This window comes from Mustela putorius, unplaced genomic scaffold (assembly GCF_011764305.1).
Source record: "Mustela putorius furo isolate JIRA1106 unplaced genomic scaffold, ASM1176430v1.1 tig00003962_pilon_pilon_pilon, whole genome shotgun sequence".
NCBI classification, from domain to species: domain Eukaryota; kingdom Metazoa; phylum Chordata; class Mammalia; order Carnivora; family Mustelidae; genus Mustela; species Mustela putorius.
In genome coordinates, this window is record NW_025422106.1 from 17,195,083 (window position 1) to 17,214,166 (window position 19,084).

General features: G+C 50.2%; 1 protein-coding gene across 1 annotated transcript in view; it reads left to right on the top strand.

Moving 5' to 3' along the window:
* Window positions 1-19,084, top strand: part of ASIC2 (acid sensing ion channel subunit 2) — a 962,539-nt gene continuing 943,455 nt past the window's right edge. Inside the window, exon 1 of the mRNA XM_004747088.3 lies at window positions 1-1,022. Coding sequence (XP_004747145.1) covers window positions 468-1,022 — 555 coding nt within the window. The 5' untranslated portion in view covers window positions 1-467. The remainder of the gene's footprint in view (window positions 1,023-19,084) is intronic.

The window sequence follows — 19,084 nt, forward strand, 5'->3', positions numbered from 1 at the left end:
CAGCGTGGCCGCGCGACATGCCCGGGATGCTCCACGCGGGGCATTATGCACGGGTTAACAGGCTCCGGGCTGCCGAGCGACTTGTTTGAAGCATTTTCTCCCTCGCTCTCGCTTTTAATCTTGTCTCTAGTGGCGTGTGTAGGGGGGAGGACTTTATTTCCATTGGCTAAGCTCTCCCTTCCCACCCACATCTCTTCCACATCACCTTGGTGTCTCCCTAAATAAAACCAGCCCTCCTTATCGCCTGGAAAAAATCAGGAGCTAGAGTTTGAATGGGTTTATATAAACACTCACCCCTGGCGGCGTGCGGCTGGGCTCCCGGCATAAACTCAAGGCACCCGGCCTGATGCGTGCCTTGCCGTGTTCTCTCCCTTGAACGTCAAGGTTTGAGCAGAGCCCGAGGACTGGGAACTCTTCCCTGGAATTGGATCAACCTGAAGCCAGTTGCGGAACTGCACAGGGTCCCCATGGACCTCAAGGAGAGCCCCAGCGAGGGCAGCCTGCAGCCCTCCAGCATCCACATCTTCGCCAACACCTCCACCCTCCACGGCATCCGCCACATCTTCGTGTATGGGCCGATGACCATCCGGCGTGTGCTCTGGGCCGTGGCCTTCGTGGGCTCCCTGGGCCTGCTGCTGGTGGAGAGCTCGGAGAGGGTGTCTTACTACCTCTCCTACCAGCACGTCACCAAGGTGGATGAGGTGGTGGCCCAGAGCCTGGTCTTCCCAGCGGTGACCCTCTGCAACCTCAATGGCTTCCGTTTCTCCAGGCTGACCACCAACGACCTGTACCATGCTGGGGAGCTCCTGGCCCTGCTCGACGTCAACCTGCAGATCCCAGACCCGCACTTGGCTGACCCCGCGGTGCTGGAGGCCCTGCGGCAGAAGGCCAACTTCAAACACTACAAACCCAAGCAGTTCAGCATGCTGGAGTTTCTGCACCGCGTGGGCCATGACCTGAAGGATATGATGCTCTACTGTAAGTTCAAGGGGCAGGAGTGCGGCCACCAGGACTTCACCACGGTGAGTACTTGGCTTTCAGCTCACTTTTGTGCTTGGTTCTCTTGAGAAGTGCCATGCTGGGCTCGGCTAGGGCGGGCGGGTTGAGGGTGTTCTCCCTGTGCTTTGGAACAGGAGGGAGAGTGTGGTGCCGGAGTTGAAGGCCAAGAGGGTAGTTGGCCGGAGTTGTTGGGACTGGTCGGAGAAGTCTGCCTGCTGGGATGGGCACGGTTGCCTGGTCAGATGTGGAAGGTGAGCAGGGGGCCTGCGGTGGGGGGATCGGTCCCCCAGATGTGCTGAGTTGGCTTCCCTCCCAACCAGAGGGAGGAGGCTGGAGCTGTCCGCTGTCCAGGGCACTTGGGATCTGAGCTGTGTGATTGGAACAGCTTGTCATTGAAGAGGTGGCATTTTCTCTCTCTCTCTTTCTCTGCTCGGAAGTGGCATCAGGCACTGCATCCTGTGGGCTGGGCTGGAGCTGAAGCTGCCAGAGAAGGGGGTGTGGGGCCCCAGACAGCCTGGGTGGTTCCAGTGGCTTTGGGAGCTTGCTGGAGCAGCTGATGCTGCACAGGGGTAGAAGTCTCGGGGCTTCCTTTTCTTGTGTGGATTCCGAGCTCCGTGTGGGGAGAGGAGAGGCCGGGGGACCCCGGGTCTCCTGGTCTGCTGGCAGGTTGGAAGCAAAGAGCTATCCAGGGTGCTTGGGCCCGAGAGGAGCGTGTAAGTGGAGGCCCGTGTGTAGGAGAATGGTCAGTGTGGTGTCCGTGAGGCTGAGGGGGTTCAGGCTGGCTCGTCTGGGAAGCTTCGGCTTGAAACTCAAAGGCTCGGTTTGCTGTCTGTGCAATCGCTTAACGGCGTGCTTGTGAGAGGAGTGGTGTGGGGAGGGGGCGAGCAGCTGTGGGATTGGAAAGCCTGGAGGAGGAGTGTGGAGCTGAGTAAAGACGAAAGACGGAGGGGGATGTGGCTCACGTTCAGGATGGGGCTTCCTAGAGGGGCAAAGAACGGATGGGAAGAGAGCTGTCATTGCTGGGGTCCTCTGTGCAATTAGTGGGCTGCCAGTCAGAACTCGGGATAAGGGGTCAGACTGCAGCTGCATACCCCTCCTTGCTTCCAGTCGAGTCTGGGGCACTGGGGGCCGTGGGACCCTTCAGAAACCCAGGGTGGCTGCTTTTCCCAGAGCTGCCTTAGGGAGAACCCGGAGCTTTGGAGTCTCAGAGCCTGGAGCTAAATGGCCATGGTAGATTCCGGATGGCAGGTGCAGCAGTTGCAAAAGAACTGGACTCTGTCCTCCGCACTTGTGTGGGCCCTCTGCCTAAGGGAGACCCGCCCTACCTTGCCGAGAGTGCATCCACTCCCTACCTGCTCTCTGGCTCACTGCGTACCGGTCTCTCGCTCTGAGTTTCTGCTAATGCCACAAACAGGCTCTGCCTGCAGCCTCTGTGATTCCAGGTGGCTGTCTGTGATTCTGGAAAAGCCCAGAGTGCCAGAGAGGAAGGGGCATTGTCCCTTGCGTCCATAGAGCTCTGGTTCCTGGGGGTGCGGTTTTTACCCTTCGTTTTTAAACACTGAGGGAGAACACAACAAAATCCTTGGTAACCTCTTTATACTAAAGAAGAAGAGGGTCTGGGCTGGGGGGGAAGGGACCAGCCATCCTGGGAGTCCTTCAAAATGGAGCAAACAGGACCCTGAAACATGTCATGCACACATGATGTCTCAGGTGGCTCGAGAAGGGGACAGTGACGCATTCCTGGAGGCTGAGACGATCCCTGTCTCCCACCCGTGCTTTCTAGTGCCGTGGTAACGCTCGGCTTCACCACTGCATCTGCCCGCTCGAACATGCTCTCAGCTGTTCCTCTGTCTGCCTGAACACACATGGAACACACAGGGAAACTGCAGTCGGTAGCAGACCCTGGGCGAGTTCCCAAGCATCCCCATAACTGCGTGTCCAACTAGTGGTTTCCTCTCCATTCATGATCAAGTTCCAGCTCCAAGGCAGGGTTCTTAGACCCACGGCTGCTGTTTTGCGCTTAACCCATCGTTTGAATCACTGGAGTCTCAAGAGGCCAGAGATCAGGCCTTCCAGCCTCACCTGGGCCTTTGACCTCTCCAGGTTGTCTCTCAAATAGCGAAGTTGCTTGTGGATATGGTTTGTTACATAGTGACCGGCTGTCCTCACCAAACCCAGGACGGACCTGGCTGCGTGTTCCCCCTTGGACTGACCCTCAATGTCTGACCTCCCCCAGCACTGAAAAGGGTGTGAGCCTCAGGGCTGGATCCCCAAGCTATTGGGGAAGTGTCAGAAAGGAAATCTGGAGGGGGCCCCAGGTGGACGGCTGATCTTTCTCCCCTTTTGATGGCAGTGGGATGCCATGCCGAGCCTCTATGAGAGGGGACATGGTGCCAGGTTTATCCCAAGACCTTGCGGTGAGGGGTAATCCTTCCCATTCCCCCTTTGTACACCTGTCCCTTTTGGCCTGGAGTCTAGTATGCTGATTCCGAGGCTCTGGCATCCACAAGAGGGTGGAGGACCTTGTAGGTCGTTATGGGAGAAGTCTAGTTCATGGGTGGTCTTGCTCATTCATTCTCTCTGCTTCTCTCCGTTGGTTTGTCTAAAGCTGGGTGGCTTCTTGCTTAATGTGCTGTGGCTGACATATTAGAGAAGTATGGGGGAGGGGAGGTCCCAGGTGGATCACTTTTTCTGTTTTTCTTTCTCCATAAAGCATACCTAGCACTATCTCCAGGGCTAAGGCTTTTGCATAAGGTTTCTTATTCCAAGTTCTTAGCTCGTGTGCAATGAAGTGCGTAATACCCTTTAATTAGTGAATGAGCCATGGTTCTAGCACAGGGAAAGGCTGTTTGTGGAGGTTAAAAGTCCCAGGAAGCCAGGTGTGGAGTGCTGACTGCCATGTGAACACGTGTGTCCCATGCTGATGTGGGTACACCCTTAGCCCTCACGTGGGACCATCTGAATGCAGATAGGCATGTGTTTGCCCTTCCGGGGGAAGCATGTTTGGAGGTCTGGATGGGATGTTTCTGGACGTGACGGACGTGACGTTGGATGATCTAACGATCAGGAGCCAATTCTTGGCTTGAATGGGTTTGAATCCTAGCTCCGTCATTTTCTAGCTTATTCCCTAGGCTTCGACTTGGTCATGTAACATCTATTAATATGTGTTTTTCTGTATCACAGGGTTATTGGGAGGAGGAACCATGGGAGACACACTAAGTGAATGTCTTTTTGTACTTTGTGACATGTGCGGGTGGAAGGCTGGAGTGGGGGGCCTTCTCCTTGCTAGGAGGAGGGTTATTATTGTCCATGGTTCCTGCCCTATTTGCAGCCCACCGTAGGAGTCAGGTCATGAGTCCTGCTGTGAGGATTAACCAGGGGGCTGGAGGGGGCTGCTGCTTTCTCTGTTTGGAGCCCAGGGTTAAAGCCCAGCCTTGTGGTGGTGGGATTTCTTAGAGCGGAGGTCCTAGCTGGGTTCGATAGCTAACTATTGCTGACAGGTGGCAACTCCATTGTGTGTGACTAAAATGTGACCATGTCACGTTGCTTCTCTGCTCCTCACACTGGGGTTCATCTGTCTCCAAGTTCAGGAACGCAAGTGATCCTTCAGTTGGCACTTTTAACTCGATTTCCATAGTTGTGTGTGTTTGTGCTTTAAACTTGAGATTTCTGGGTCTCCTGGGGGCTCAATCAGTTGAGCATCTGCCTTTGGCTCAGGCCATGATCCCAGGGTCCTGGGATTGAGCCCCACGTTGGGGGGGTGGTCCCTGCTCAGCTGGGTGTCTGCTTTTCCTTCTGCCTCTCCCCCTAGCTTGTGCTCTCTCTCTCTCTCTCTCAAATAAATAAAATCTTAAAAAAAAATTTTTTTTTGAGATTTCTTAGGAAAGGCATTTCTTACTGAAAGAGCGGTCTCTCCACAGTGAGATCTTGCTAGCGGCACATCTGGAGCTTAGACACCTGTATCACATAGCATCACAAAGATGTGGAGGTGAGGGTTTTGGAGGCTCACATGCTTGGAATTCTTGCCCAAGGCTGGCAGGTCCATGGCTGAGCTCTCTGTATTTATTACACAAGGAGCAGGTGCATGAAGACTGGGGGCTTTGGGGAGAGAGCTGTATTGGAATTCTCCCGGTACCCCCATTTGCGCTGTGATCTTAAGCACCTTTCTTAGCCTTAGTTTCCCCATTTTAAGAATCAAAACAGTAATACCTGTCCCTCAGGTTGTACCCCACCAGGGCAGCAGAATATGCCCAGAGCCTAGGTGTGGCGGAGGAGGCCTAGTGCATCCGGGGCGGGCCCCTTGCTCTACTGCGCGGCCCACGGGAGTATTACTGAGCCTGCGCTAGATGCTGGCTCTCTTGACTCCAGGCCAGTGTTCTTCCCACTCTTCCTTACTGTGACTAACCACTAGCTCTACAGCACAGTGCTGTAGAGCTTTGCTCATGGGGTTCTTCGTTCTCTGCAATGCTTAGATTTCCACTTTTCCCTGGGCTTTGGTTCCCCTGGAGTTCTGCGGCCTAAACATCCTCTCCTTCCCCACCGCCCAGCCTTCCCCTGTTGCATCTCTGTGCTACCGATTTACCCCTGGGGGGCTTGGTCTGCTCCGACCCCTGCAAGGAACTCCGTGACCTCCGTATGAGGTATACAGCTTTTGTTACAGTGGGTCCCATCACTGCACGCACAGGCGCCTCTGTCCACCCAAGCGCACCTGCTCTGCAGCGGTTCCAACGTCCCATCAGGGCCTTGCCATCTGAGAGCTCACCGCTCCTTTCCCATCCCCTCTAGACGGAGGGCTAGTTGACAGCAGGCATCTCGGCTTGAAGGATGGGCTCTCTGCACAGTGGGTGCCAAATATTGGCCCGCCTGTGGCCAGTTGTCAATTACAAGTTGGTTTCTGTTTCCTGAACTGACCCAGAATCCTCTGTTTGTGGGCTCTTTGAGCTTACTTTTGGCTCCTCCCCACTCCACCTCCAGATTTATTTCTTTAAATCCGACATGTCCTTTAAAATCCAGCTCTAGTATCTCTATAGCCTTTTCCAGGAAACCACTGCCAAACCCTCACCTCCATGGCCGTAATCTGCATGAATTTCTTCCTCCTCTGTCTTTGAAAGAGAATTTTGGCTCCCTCCTCCGTCAGAGCACTCACCGTGCCTTTCCTAGGCTTAGACTCATAAAGTGTTTACGCTAGAAGAGCCCTCAGAGATGATTTGATTTAATACCTGAATTCTTTAACCACGGATAATTCTTATACATTGCCTATTTCTGTTCCTCTTCCCTGTAAGACATGTTGTCTTTCCTGACCTTCTATTCTCGGGGCTTAGAAGTGCTTAGCACATGGTAAGCTCTCAGACTGTGTCTTCCAAGTGCGTCAAGTGGGCTTGAAGCTACTGGAAGGTGAGAGGGCACTCTGGCTGATATAAAGGGAGATAACAATTTTTCAGCCTCCTTCTCCAGCGTAGGTATCTGGGATCCCACTGGCACCGCGTTGACATGTCTCATTATTGTCATTATTTTAATAATATGCTTTCAGATGACAGAAACAGTCCAAGCTCATGGCTGAACACTTGGGCAGTGTGGGGAAAGAATAGAGAAAAAAGAAAAAAAATTGCCTATGGTAGCATCGCAGATGCAATTATAGGTATTATTTGGGACTTGAGAGTATCTCCATTGGGTCACACAATGTATGCACGTTTGTGTGTCCGCATGCCTGGGACCACACCTTTTGTGCATCAAGTGTCCTGTCTGGCATGCAGTACACGGCCAATCAGCGTCAGCTTGCTCTCTCTTCTTCTTGGGAACCTGGGGTCGTGTTCAGGGTGTTAGAGATTCCCTCCAAGGTCCACTTAGAGTCAAAGCATAATCCAAAGCTAGGTCTGATCAGTACCCGTCTTGTGGGCTCTGTTTTGTCCTTTCTGCCAGAAGCACTGGGGATAATTTGTGAGAGCCAGTGGTAACCACCCCTCTTAATTCAGCCTCCTTGGATTTTAGGGTCATAACTAAGTACCTGTTACCCTCCTCTGATGCAGTTGACAGTCCAGCTGTGCGTTGACCAGAAGCCACCTCGGTCCCCCTGTTTGTTGTATGTTTGCAAGGATGAACCACAGATGTGTTCATGGATACCCAATGAGCTCTCCTGACCCCGCTTCTGGATGAGGTCCAACCTTATGACTATGCAGAGCCATGAGGACCATGGGTTGTGAAGACCATGAGATTCTGTACAGACCATTCCCGTCTGCCTCAGTATACGGGTGTAGACCCCAGCTGTCTCCATCCCCTGCGACATCTCTGGGCTCTAGGACAAGTGGTCTACATTGCACTTTTAGTCCTTAAGGGGCTTGGAAGTTTGTAAGCATTTTGCCTTGTTGTCGGAAAGGCAGCCACTGCTAGGCTGAGCGAGCAAACAGTGTTTCTTGGTGCCACTTCTGGTTTGTAGGACATTAGTCGTGTCTCCCTGGAAGCACTGAATTCTCTGACATGTTGGATGGATAGGGTGGTGACTGGGAGCTGACTGTTACAATGACCCACATCATCTACGTGCAGAGAAAAGCTAACACTACCAACAGGCCACAGAGTCAGGGCCTTGTTGCACGTGGGGTGAATGTATATATCTGTGCCTCTGTCCCGGGAGTCCTTAGCCTCCAAAACAGCTGATGGAAGAAGGCCACCCGAGAGTTTATTGAATTGGTAACAGGACCCTTCCCCCTTCTGTGGTGGTTCCCTTTTCCTTCCTACAGAAAGTCCTTCCCTTAATGAAGAGAGGAGTTTTAGAAATTTCTCTCTAAAGCGAATCCTAGTTTGCTACTGATTTCTATAGTAAGGGCTGAAATGGGATCCCATTAAAAAAAAAAAAAATCCCCCAAAGGCCGAATATGGCGGTTTTTAGCCCTGAAGTTGCAGTTCATATTTCAAAGTACCAGGGATCCCATTCTCTCCATCAGACCAAAAATATATCACCTAGGTCAAGAGATATCTGAGAGTATGCTGCGTGTGTTTTCTCTTTTTGGTCTGAGGGTTTCTGTGTGATGGAAATGGGTTGAAATAGCAAAACGTTCTGCTGAGCCATTTGACCCACAGTCTATTCTAACCTGGAACTAATGACCTGCATCATCATCGCTGCAAGTGAGATTCCATATATCCCACATCTCCCATGCAGCGGACTTAAAACTAGTCCATACAGATGGGCCTTAGTGGTTACTGGGTAGCAGATGCCCCCAGAAATACATGGCCATTATTTGATAAATCTGAAGCTTGGGATAGAAGCTTGTTTATCAGATTAGGCTTTATTTGGGGACCGCAGTCCCCAAAGTTTCAGCCTTTGGATGCTAAAGCATCTTTCTATCTCCCAGGTCTTATTTTCTCATGATTTAGGTGTGCTCTGTATTGATTACCTCAGTGATCATGGAAATGCATACTCCAGAATGCAAGCCCGAGACACGGGAGAAATGTATTCGCCTGGATTTATTGACTCCTGTTGATTGAGTCGTACAACGTAGGGCAAGGTAATTAGCCTCTAGGGGCCTCAGTTTCCTCATCTGTAAAATGAGGGGGTTGAACTGCGTGATTCCAAAGGATTTGCCCTCCTGTAGAACTCTACCGCAATAAAGTATAATCAACATTTACTTTTCTGATACCACGTCTGTTCCCTAAAACTACAACTTTTAACTTCTATTTGGGAGAAGGAACAAATGTTCCTTTGTAACCAGATCTACTTACCCATTTATTTGTTTGTTCTATTTAGAGAGATCTGTGCAGTGGGAACAGAGACACTCTGATACGCCGAGTGGCTGTAGTGGGGTATAGGGAGGTGTAGCACCCTACTTTCAAGATCCTATCCATGAGCCACTACGTGTATTGGACTGACTGGGCGTTTCCATCACTAGCCTCATGCTTGTGAGTGGGGATGCGCCTATAAATTAGCGAGGACATCTTTGGAAGATGCTGCCCAGACTCCCTCTAGGGGTGCAGGGTGCTAGGGGTGCAGTGTCTGACCGTGCCTATGTTTACCAATGGCACCGCCACTCCTGGAAATAGCTGGGAAGTTATTCATCTCTTACCGCCTGGGGCTGGCCAGTGGCTGGTGGCTCACTGACCCAGGGGTCCGAATTGCCAGCCATCTTGCCTCGAGATGGAACAAACTTCCAGAGCGCTTTATACTCCAGAGTTTCCTGGGGGATCAGGCCGAGCAGGAATTCTCCTGTGCTTTCAACATCTTTTCTCTCTTACCTGTATCCTACGAACCTCACTCCCTGAGGTCTCTCCCTGGATAAACCACCTGGATGAGAAACCCCATCTCAGGCCTTGTTAGGGAATATAGTCTGTATGGTGATGAGTTTTAGCTTCTCCATCTGTTTGGTAACCTGGAGAACCACCTAGGCATATAGATCTGTGTCTGGCTTAGAAAGAAGGAAATAGCTGTTTCAAAAGTCTCTGAAGCCCTGAACTTTCTAGATCTGTGTCCTCAACGGGGGCCTATAACAATTTGCAGGAGTGGTTTTTCATTTTTTTTTTTTTTTTTCCCCAATCAAATGAGCATCTGAGCGACTTTCTAATTAGGATTCACACCTCTGGGCGCAGCCGATTTGTTCCTCTTTGGCGCTTCTCGTCCAAGGAAAACCCTTCCTGAAGTTGCCCATAACCTCTGAGCTGAGTTATCCCTATTCTCCTGCTTACCCCAAGCCGCTCATATTCTAGCTCACACCTTCAGCAACATCTGAATTCTCCTCTTTTCTGCTCTGAAAACTTCCCTTTCAGTGCCCCTCCCCCAGCCAGCCTTCACTGCCATTTCTTCCTGGATGTGCGTCAGTTTCACTTTGAACCACAAGGTAGAGACTTTCATGTCGGCCATGGCTTTAAAAGCATGTCTCTAAAGCAGGAGGTGGGGAGCAGTGTTTGGCTGACCAGGGGTGATGGTCTTCATAGGGCACCGAAACCATGAGTGATGAGTGTTGGAAAACATGGAGACTCGTTAGACTGCAAAGGAAAGTGGGTGACCCAAGGCAGGGCCGTTGCCTTCTTCAAACCCTTGCAAGGCAGTCTCAGGGAGGAGGAGTGAAGCTTTCTTTCTGCAAAGCTGGAGGGCAGAGCAAGCCCCAGTGCGGGAGAGGGGAAGAAGTTCAGAGAGGTGGCTACTGGCTGATTGGAAGGAACTCTCCTGCAAGTTTCGAGGACCCCCACCCCCTATGCCCAGTCAACAGCTCCGGGCCAGGCCATGCAATTGCTTATTACCAGTGCTGTAGGGGTAGATCAATGTCAGGTGAAGAGTTGGATTTACTAGCCTCTAAAGTTATTTCCAATGCTGAGCATTCTTGATTTATTTCCTTCCTGAACAGATAGATACTTGAAGTCAGAGGTGAGGGTCCTTGGCATTTGACATTGGAAAGAATTGATCATAGATGCAAGCCAGCTTGTCCAGCTTGTAGATCCACCCCACTTTGCAACCCCGGCTGAGGCTGAGTGTTTCAGAAGCCAGGACGAGAAGGGCACTGTGGGCCCATCCCTGCACACAAGAGAGTGGGTGTTTGGTTCAGGCAGGAAGTGCATGGGTGCCTGTGGCCAGGGCTTGGGGTGGCTGTTCGAAGACCTGGCCTCCCGAAACGAGGATGCATGCCTGCCTTGAAGTTCCCAGAGGAATTTTTCATAAGTTCTGGGCTCTAGAACCAGTCCTAGAGAGCAAATTCTGGATGTGGTTTAGTCTGGCCTGGTTCTGGGGACTGGGATGTATATGGATTAGAGGTGACTCTTGGGTAGGTGGGGGTAGAGACAGACTGAGCTACAGGGAAGGAGGCTAATCTGGCCCAGAGAATGTCCTGTTCTGGAACACCAGGGGATAGAAACCAGGGGATGGGAACACCAGGGGATGGAAAGACGAAGGGACTTTGGCACTTGAGATAATTACATAGGAGATGAACTTTGTGGTGTGATCATGGGATTTAGGGCCCCATAGGTGTATGTTCCAGGTTTGTGGGACCGTGATTTTTTGATTAATAAGAAACCTATATTTGGTCTTTGTTCCTGGCTCCTGGTACAAGAGCTTTAAAAACCCTTGGAGTTTCCTGAGGGATTGGAGCAAGAGGAGCATCTCTGGTTATTCCTAATAAGGGCCTTTCAGCCATACCCGATTTTCTGCTGATGAAGTGATTGCTTTACGATGAAGGCTGGTTGCCAGAGGAACCAACCATCTGACCAGAGAGGGCAGGAGTTTGAGTCAGTCATTAACGACCAATGACTTAATCCAGGGTGCCTGTGTTATGAATCGCCACAGAAACCTCTACATGAAGGGACCCAGAGTGCTTCTGGGTTGGTGAACACGTGGAGGTAGGTAGGGGGGTAGGCATGGATGCTCTGTGCCCCTCCCCTGTATCTTCAACACAATCTGAATTATCCTATAAATAAAACAGTACCAATAAACACACTTTTCCTGAGTTCTCTATGTCCCTCTAGCAAATTGATGAACGTGAGAAGGGGGTTGTGGGAATCTCTGATGTACAGCTAGCTGGTCAGAAGCATAGGTGGCCTGGATTCCTCAGTGGCACCTGACGTGGGGGTGCATTCTTGTGCGACTGAGCCCGTAGCCTGTGGGGTCTGCATGTGTTCTGGGTAGTTAGCATCAGAATCACTTGGCACGAGGAGAACAGCCCACACATTTGGTGTCAGAAGTGAAGGGTTCTGGGAGTCAAAAACAGCTCAGTAGAAACCTTGGGAAAATTATTTATCCTCTCCAGGCCTCAGTTTCGCCATCTGTTAAATAATAATAACCCTGGCACTTGCCTCCTAGGATTGCTGGCAGCCATGGAAGGAAATGCTAGAAGTGAAACTTCTAGCAATGGGCCAGATGTAGAGGGACAACTGTTTTGTCGCTACTGTTATTTTTGTTAGGGCTAACATGAGCCAGTGATAAAACCCAGTGAGGGAGATTCCAAGAGCAGAAGGATTTTTGGGGAAGTCCATACTGCCATCAACAAGTCTCAGGAGTATGGGGAATGAGGCTGCCGTGAAGCCCTACGCTCAGCTCCTGCTGGGGACGGGGGGTGGGGGGAAGAGCCACTGGAGACCCTACAACTATGTCCCAACTGGAATTTCTCCTGTTTGGTTATCCCTGTGTCGTCAACAAAACCTGTGAATTACTAACATTTTCGGAGCCCAGAATATATCCCAGGTGCTGTTCTGGGCCAAGCACCTCATTCGGTCTTCACAATTGCCTTGGGAATGATGGAATATGGGTAACCCTTTTTCCCTAGGAAAAAATGGGGCTCAGGAACGTTAAATGACAGGGCTAATGTCACTTAGCTAGGAATTGGTGGAACTGGGATTTGAACCAGGAACTCTGGTTCCTAGATCCGGGATGCTTTTGCTACAAGATGCTTATTTGAGCCTCCGGATAACTCATAGTGGAAAAGGTAATGATGGATCTGTTTCCCAGTTAAATACAAATGAGGCTCAGAGAGGTCTGATTGATGACTGGCACAAGGTCATTCAGCAAGATGGTGGCCCTCTTGGGGATTTGAGTCCTATCTTGATTTCCTGGGACTATCTTTGGTAAGGACCTCAAACTTATTTGTATAGTACTGAGCTGGGTGAAAGGCCATTCGTCGGCAAGTCTTCAGCTCCAAAGAATTGGGGTTTAGGCCTAAGCTCCCTCAACTTACCTGTGTCCTCTCCTGGCTACCAGGAACCTGGCAGCTGCCAGACCTGCAGCCAAGCAGGAAGACTGTCTAGGCTTAGTTCAGCAGGCAAGGCAGAGGGGTCAAGCAAGCCCACAGCACCCTCTTCAGGAGAGTTGAGATGCTGGAGAAAAAGTCGCTTCTTGTCAGGGTGACACTTGGGATCTCTCTGAGTTGCCCCATGTGGAGCTCAGGGCTCTGTGCATTTGATTCTGCCCAGCCTGCCCTTTTTGCCTCTGCCTCCACATTATATCTATTTACTAATTTAGTTTATTTATTTATTTTTTTAAAAGATTTTATTTATTTATTTGACAGACAGAGATCACAAGTAGGCATAGAGGCAGGCAGAGACAGAGGAGGAAGCAGGCTCCCTGCTGAGCAGAGAGCCCGAAGCGGGGCTTAGTCCCAGGACCCTGAGATCATGACCTGAGCCAAAGGCAGAGGCTCCCACCCAGGTGCCTTACTTATTTATTTTTTAAAATTTTTTATTTGAGAGAGGGCTAAGAAGAGAGAGAATGAGTGGGGGGAGGAGGGGTAGAGAGAGAGGGAAAAGGAGAATCCCTGCTGAGAAGGGACCCCCCCCCCCCGCTTCCCCCTCCACGCGGGCCTCAATCCCAGGACCCTGAGCAGAAGGCAGTCGCTTGACCAACTGAGCCCCCTTGGTGCTCCTGCGTCCACATTTTAAGTCAGAGTCTGCGTGGCAGAAAGGATGACCTTGGGAGAAGTAGATGTGTTTAAGGAAGCAGGTGGCTAGAACTTGGTAGAGAGAATTCCCACTTCTGCCTCTGAACCAGTGACTTGCCTCTGAAGATCCAGTCCGAGTGCGCCCTGATGGGTGAACAGGCAGGTGACAGAAGAGTGCAGCGGTTAGGAGCTGGGCTCCAGAGCGAGGCTGTCTCGATTCAAATTCTATAATCAGATGTTAGTTGGACAAGTAAGTACTCAGTCTGGTTTGGGGAGAACTGAAGAATTTGTGATGTATGTCACCATAGACCTCAACCTCTCTGCGCTTCTGTTCCCCCTTTCCTTCCTGCCATTTCCACCCACACGGCAAACTTTAAACTTCTCCTCCAGGACTCTAGTCTTCCTTTTTCTCCTTTCTGTGGTGTAAACTGAGGTTTTCCAGTGGGAATCTCTAGAGCGCCGTCTTGGGTTTTCTCCTCCCCCATGGAGGTGGCAGTTGGGACCTCTCTCCAGAGCGGGAGTGGTTGCAATGGGGCTTTCACATGTCCCCCAGGATGATGTAGGGATTCCAGGTTCCTGTCCCGCCTTCTCCCTGAGGGCCCTGAGAGGGGCTTGTCCCTCTGTTCATGGAGCACGAGGAGGCAGTGATGAGAGAACAGCGTCCCCATGAACTGGGAGTAACCGTGTCTTCTAAAGTTTGGGCCAAGGCTGCTTCTGCCTTCCTGGAATGATTTCTTAGCAGAACACCTTCTGTCCCCTGGGCCTGTTAGCTATTTCAGGGACATTTTAAGTGGCTATTAACAAATGTTGAATTATGGCTGCAGACCTCTGGGAGCTCAAGTGACATTCACATGAATCATAAGTGAGCTCTGTACAGTCGAGGCTGCCACAATGGACTGGGATTAAACAAACAGGAGCCATTGTTCTCTCCAAAGCAATGAGGCAAGAACATGGCTCCTCGGAGCCTGGGATCGCAGGCAGTGTGCCCCTTAGGAGCTGTCCAGGACACAAGGCTCATTGCTGCAGGGTGGACAGATGCTCTGTGGTTTGCAGAGAGGCGTACTCGAGCCCAATATCTGGAGGTATTTACCGACCATGGGCATGTCCCAGGATAGGCCAGCCAGTCTCTGGGGCTATGAGCTGCCCAGAACATTGATTCGACAAATATCTTCTGAGTGCTTCCTACATTCTGGGCTAAGCTCTAGAGAAATGGAAATCAGTAAGGCCCAACCAGGAATTCAAGATGATCAGTCTAGTGCGGAGGCTGAGCAGTAAAGAGATTCCTTGAGCCCGAACAGCCAGAGTTTGCAGAGTCCAGAGGCAATACTGGGGAGGCCCCACAAATCTTCCAAAAACAGATGATATGTATAATTTTTTTTTTTAATTTCAAACATGTTGCAAGACAAGTTCAAAGAACTATGTGTCCTTTTCCCCACGTCCCACCGATGTCCTCTCTGGCTAGAGGGCCTCGCGTAGGGGTCCCTCAGCATCAAATCCCCCTGTTGTCAAAGCCCCCGGTTGTCCAATGCCCCAAGCCTCCTTTTCTTGGGCACTGTTTCTTAGTTTCTCCCTTTCATGACCGTGACATTTTTTTAGGATTCAAGGGCCACCGTCTTGCAGAAGGATTTTCTGTTTGGGTTTCCCTCTTGATTAGACCCAGATAACGGATTTTTGGCTGAATTTCTCAGAATTGATTCAGGATTTTTCTCACTTCCTCCCGTTCAGAGGCACATGATGCCTATTTGTCCCAATACTTACCATGTTAATTTTTATTCCTTGATTAACCTGATGTCATCCATGAAGACCCTTTGAGACCGTGTAAAGCCCCATTTCTCAACCCTCTTTCACCCTCTGGCTCTATCATCATTGATTTTTCTTGCCTGAGTTGTTATAGTGATGCTCCCTAAATGGTGATTTTTCTAATTCGATCATTTCATCCACATCTATTAGTTGACTTTCTAAAATATAGATGAGCTCTCTTCTCCCTTTTTATTCATTTATTTATTTAAATCAATGTAGTTTCAGATCTCTATTGTATTCAATGGGTTATAATCGTCAATCAAAATCTCTATTTTATTCAATGGGTTCATGTCATCATTTCAAAACTCCAGTTTTCCCATTTTGGGGAACCTCTTCAAGCTGACTTTTGTGTTCTTTTGACCTTTCCCTGCAACTTTTGAGCTCTTTAGCAGTTTCTGGCCCAGCCGGATGTTCCAGGTTCATCTTTTTCTTTTCCTTACTCAGTCCTGTAATTGGTCATCTCTCCAGTGAACTCTGGTTCCTTTTAGTGGGAAATGCTGCTTAGAACGAAGATCCAGGTTCTAGACTCGCCTCAGTGAGGGCTCCACTGCTCCTGGGCTCAGTGGACAGAACTCGGATATTTACATAATACATTTGCATCTACAGGGAAAGCCATAATCTCACACCAGTACTTCCTACACCCAACGGAGGGCTTGAACTCCCCACCCTGAGATCAAGAGTCCCATGCTTCTCCGACTGAACCAGCCAGGCCCCCCTAACACCAATACTTCCAATTCTGATCTACTACCACAAGGTTCATTCTAGATCTTTCCTCTTTCCAGATTAGCCTTTCCTTTTCCAGCAGTAGGAAACCAGCCTCCCATTACCTTCTCTACTTGTTTGTTCCATTCTGTTGAACAGAGACCATCTCCCTCTCCTTAGGGCTCCTGCTCTGCTCGGACACCCCCTCACCTGGGCCCTGTCCTCAGGAGCTACCTTCCGGCTAGACTCTAGTGCCTTCCTTGTGTGTGCTCTGGCTGGCTGTTCACCAGCTGCCTCCCATTCTTACTCAAATCTCCGCACTTGTCCCCCAAACATTTTTACAGCTTTTTAACTTAAAACGTTCAGCATCCACTCAAGAAACAATCAAGATTCGTGTGGTGCATTCGGTTCTCCTGTCTCTTTAATCAAAGAGCTCTCCTCCAACGTAGTGCACACACAGAGTTTTTAAAAATAGCTTTATTGGGATACAATTCTTCTATTATACAGTTTACCCATAGAAAATGTTAAATTCAGCGGGTTTAGTGCGTTCAGTGTTGTGAATTTCAGAACATATTCATTACTCCCCAAAGAAACTCGGTCCCCATTAGCAGTTGTCATTGGTTCCCATCCTCCTTCCTCCGGCCCCTCCCCCACACTAGCCTCAAGTGATGACTAACCTGCGGTCTGTCTCCACGGATTTGCCTCTTCTGGAAACTTCCTACAAATGCAATCATACGCTACCGTATGTGGTCTTTTGTGAAAGAGCTTTTATGTAGCATAATGTTTTCAAGTTTCATCCATGTTGTAGCCTGTGTCAGAACTCCGTTCCTTTTTATTCCTAAATGATGGTCCATGGGCTGAATGGGCCTCTTTTGATTTATCTTCATCAGTTGATGGACATTTGAGTCATTTCCATTTTCGGTGATTATGAATAATGCCGTGATTCACACTTTTAGTAGTGACTTCTGGAAGAGAACAGACGATGGTCTTATACAATCTGATTATTGCCTTGTGATTTCGTTGAACTTGCTCCTTCTTTCCCTGTATTTCTTGTAAACAGGGAGTTATGCATCAGGACCTGATGAGATTGAGGGTAATGACTTTGGCAGGAATACGCCAGAGATAAAGCTGTAGACCTCCTTCGGTGTCATAGCAGGAAGAGTGTATTGCGTAGTTGTCCCACTCTTAGAGATACTAGTTCTGATCACGTGGTTAAGGCGGCGCCTGCTGGGTCCTCTGTTGTGTTCTTTCCCATAATCAGATGGTCCCCACCATCTGTGGGATGGTAGATGCTATGGTACCCTGCAAATGTTTTGTTTACCCCGATAGTTGAACCGGAATTAACAGTTTCATCAGAGGTGGCAAAATAGTGATTCTCCCATTGTATCGTTCTTTCTACATTTACGAGCTAGTGTTCCTGTGCAAAGAAGAACATTCCCTCATCAGCCGGGGACCAGCTCTGATTCCTCCTATTAAGGCAGGGTGAATGCTTCTAGTTGTCCTTCCACTGCCAGTTTTCAGAGGACAGGGTTGGCGTTGTAATTGCCATGCTGGGCTCTGAGGGGTGGTGGTTCCCGGATGGACCAGGGGTAAGGTGTTCACCAGAGAATGTTCGTGGGTGGGGAGGGAGCTGGGAGGTCAGTAGGTCTCCACTCAGCTGTTGTCAAGGCAACCACAGACTCCTTCCAGATGCCATGGTATGCCAAGATGGACATGTTCATCTCCTAGATGGATCCTAATTCTTTGGCCTGTGTCTTGGTATCTCATCACTTCCCTGGAGTCTCCCCCGGCAGAGACCTAGTATTGGTATGGCCCCGTCTCAGTCTCTGGGGAACTCACGTAGCAGCCCCTCCTCAGTGGGGCAGAAAGGAAAGTCTCCCACGTGGATCCCATTTCATCGAACTACTGCTAAATGAAGCAAGCGTGTCTACGGAGCATCTGTTCTGTGCCAGGCAATGTTGCAAGCGGGTCCCAATGACACCATGAGGGAGGTCCTTTCCTCTTCCCGTGTTGTGCATATGACCATCGCACAAGAGATTTAGGAGATCGCCAGGGTCTCAAATGTCCTGGTTCCATTCATTCCCCTGTTTTACCTTCTTATGCAGTGAATGACCAAAAGCTTCTGCTGGGAGGGGAGCACGGGGCAGCGTCCTTATCCTCCGCCTCCTGCCCCTATCTCCCTGCAAACCTGAATGGCTCCACAGCTCTCTGGCTGTCAGCCTGGAGGGGGCACTTCTGAGTGCAGAGAGGGTGCAGCAGGGAGGGGTTCACAACGGGGAGAGGCACCCAGGGGACACAGGTAGTGTTGTCCCTAGGAACCCATGGCATCAGCCTCTGTCCCTCCCCCGGCACCTCTGCCTGCCATTCCACAGCATAGGCAGCTTCCTTCATACATCCTGCTGTCTGCCTCGCCTGCACAGGGGCGCTAATTATCTGGCATGCTAATGAGCCCAGAGGATTAACACGGGACACGGGCAATGATGACTTCACTTGGTGGATCCAAGGCTACCTCCCTGGGAAAATATTTCAGTCTGTTTGCTGGGAGAACATCTCACAACCAAACAGCACGTGTTGACTAAGTTCTCAGTTGTGGAGAAGCAAGTACATATCCACAATGTGTAGTTTATTCAACCTCCTGTTCGTTTGTTCATTCATTCATTCATTCATTCATTTTGTGTTCCCCGAGGGCCCACTTTGTGCCAGGATGGATAAGACACATCCTCTGCCCGCAGGCGAATGTCCTATTTTTAGAGGGATGAAGATACATAAGTATATACCTTTAATTAGAATTGTCTTGAGAGAATTAGTTCTACTGTGCGTGGTGGGGGCAGTGCCTGGCAGAGGGGAGAGGGAGTCACTACAACTGGGAGGACTGGAAGAACTCCAGGAAGAAGGTGGCATTTTAGCTCAGCCTTTAGGAGGAATAGAATTTTGACAAGGGGAAAGGGCAAGTGAGGGCATCGAGGGGCTGTGGAGCCGTGCGCATGAAGCTCCGGGACAGGTGGGCCCAGGGTGTGCAAGGTGTGTCCTTGGAAGAGGCCGGAGAGGAGGGAATGTCGCAAGCCTAGGCCAGAGACTGGCTGTGAGGGACCCTAAGCTGTCTGCTGTAGGTCATGGGGAGCTACTGAGTGTTTGGAGGGACGTGCTTACATTGTCTTCTTCTTCTTTTTTTTTTTTTTTTTTTAAAGAATTGTGCTTGGCAGCATCCTGGTTGAGATAAGAAAGATGTTGCAAAAATA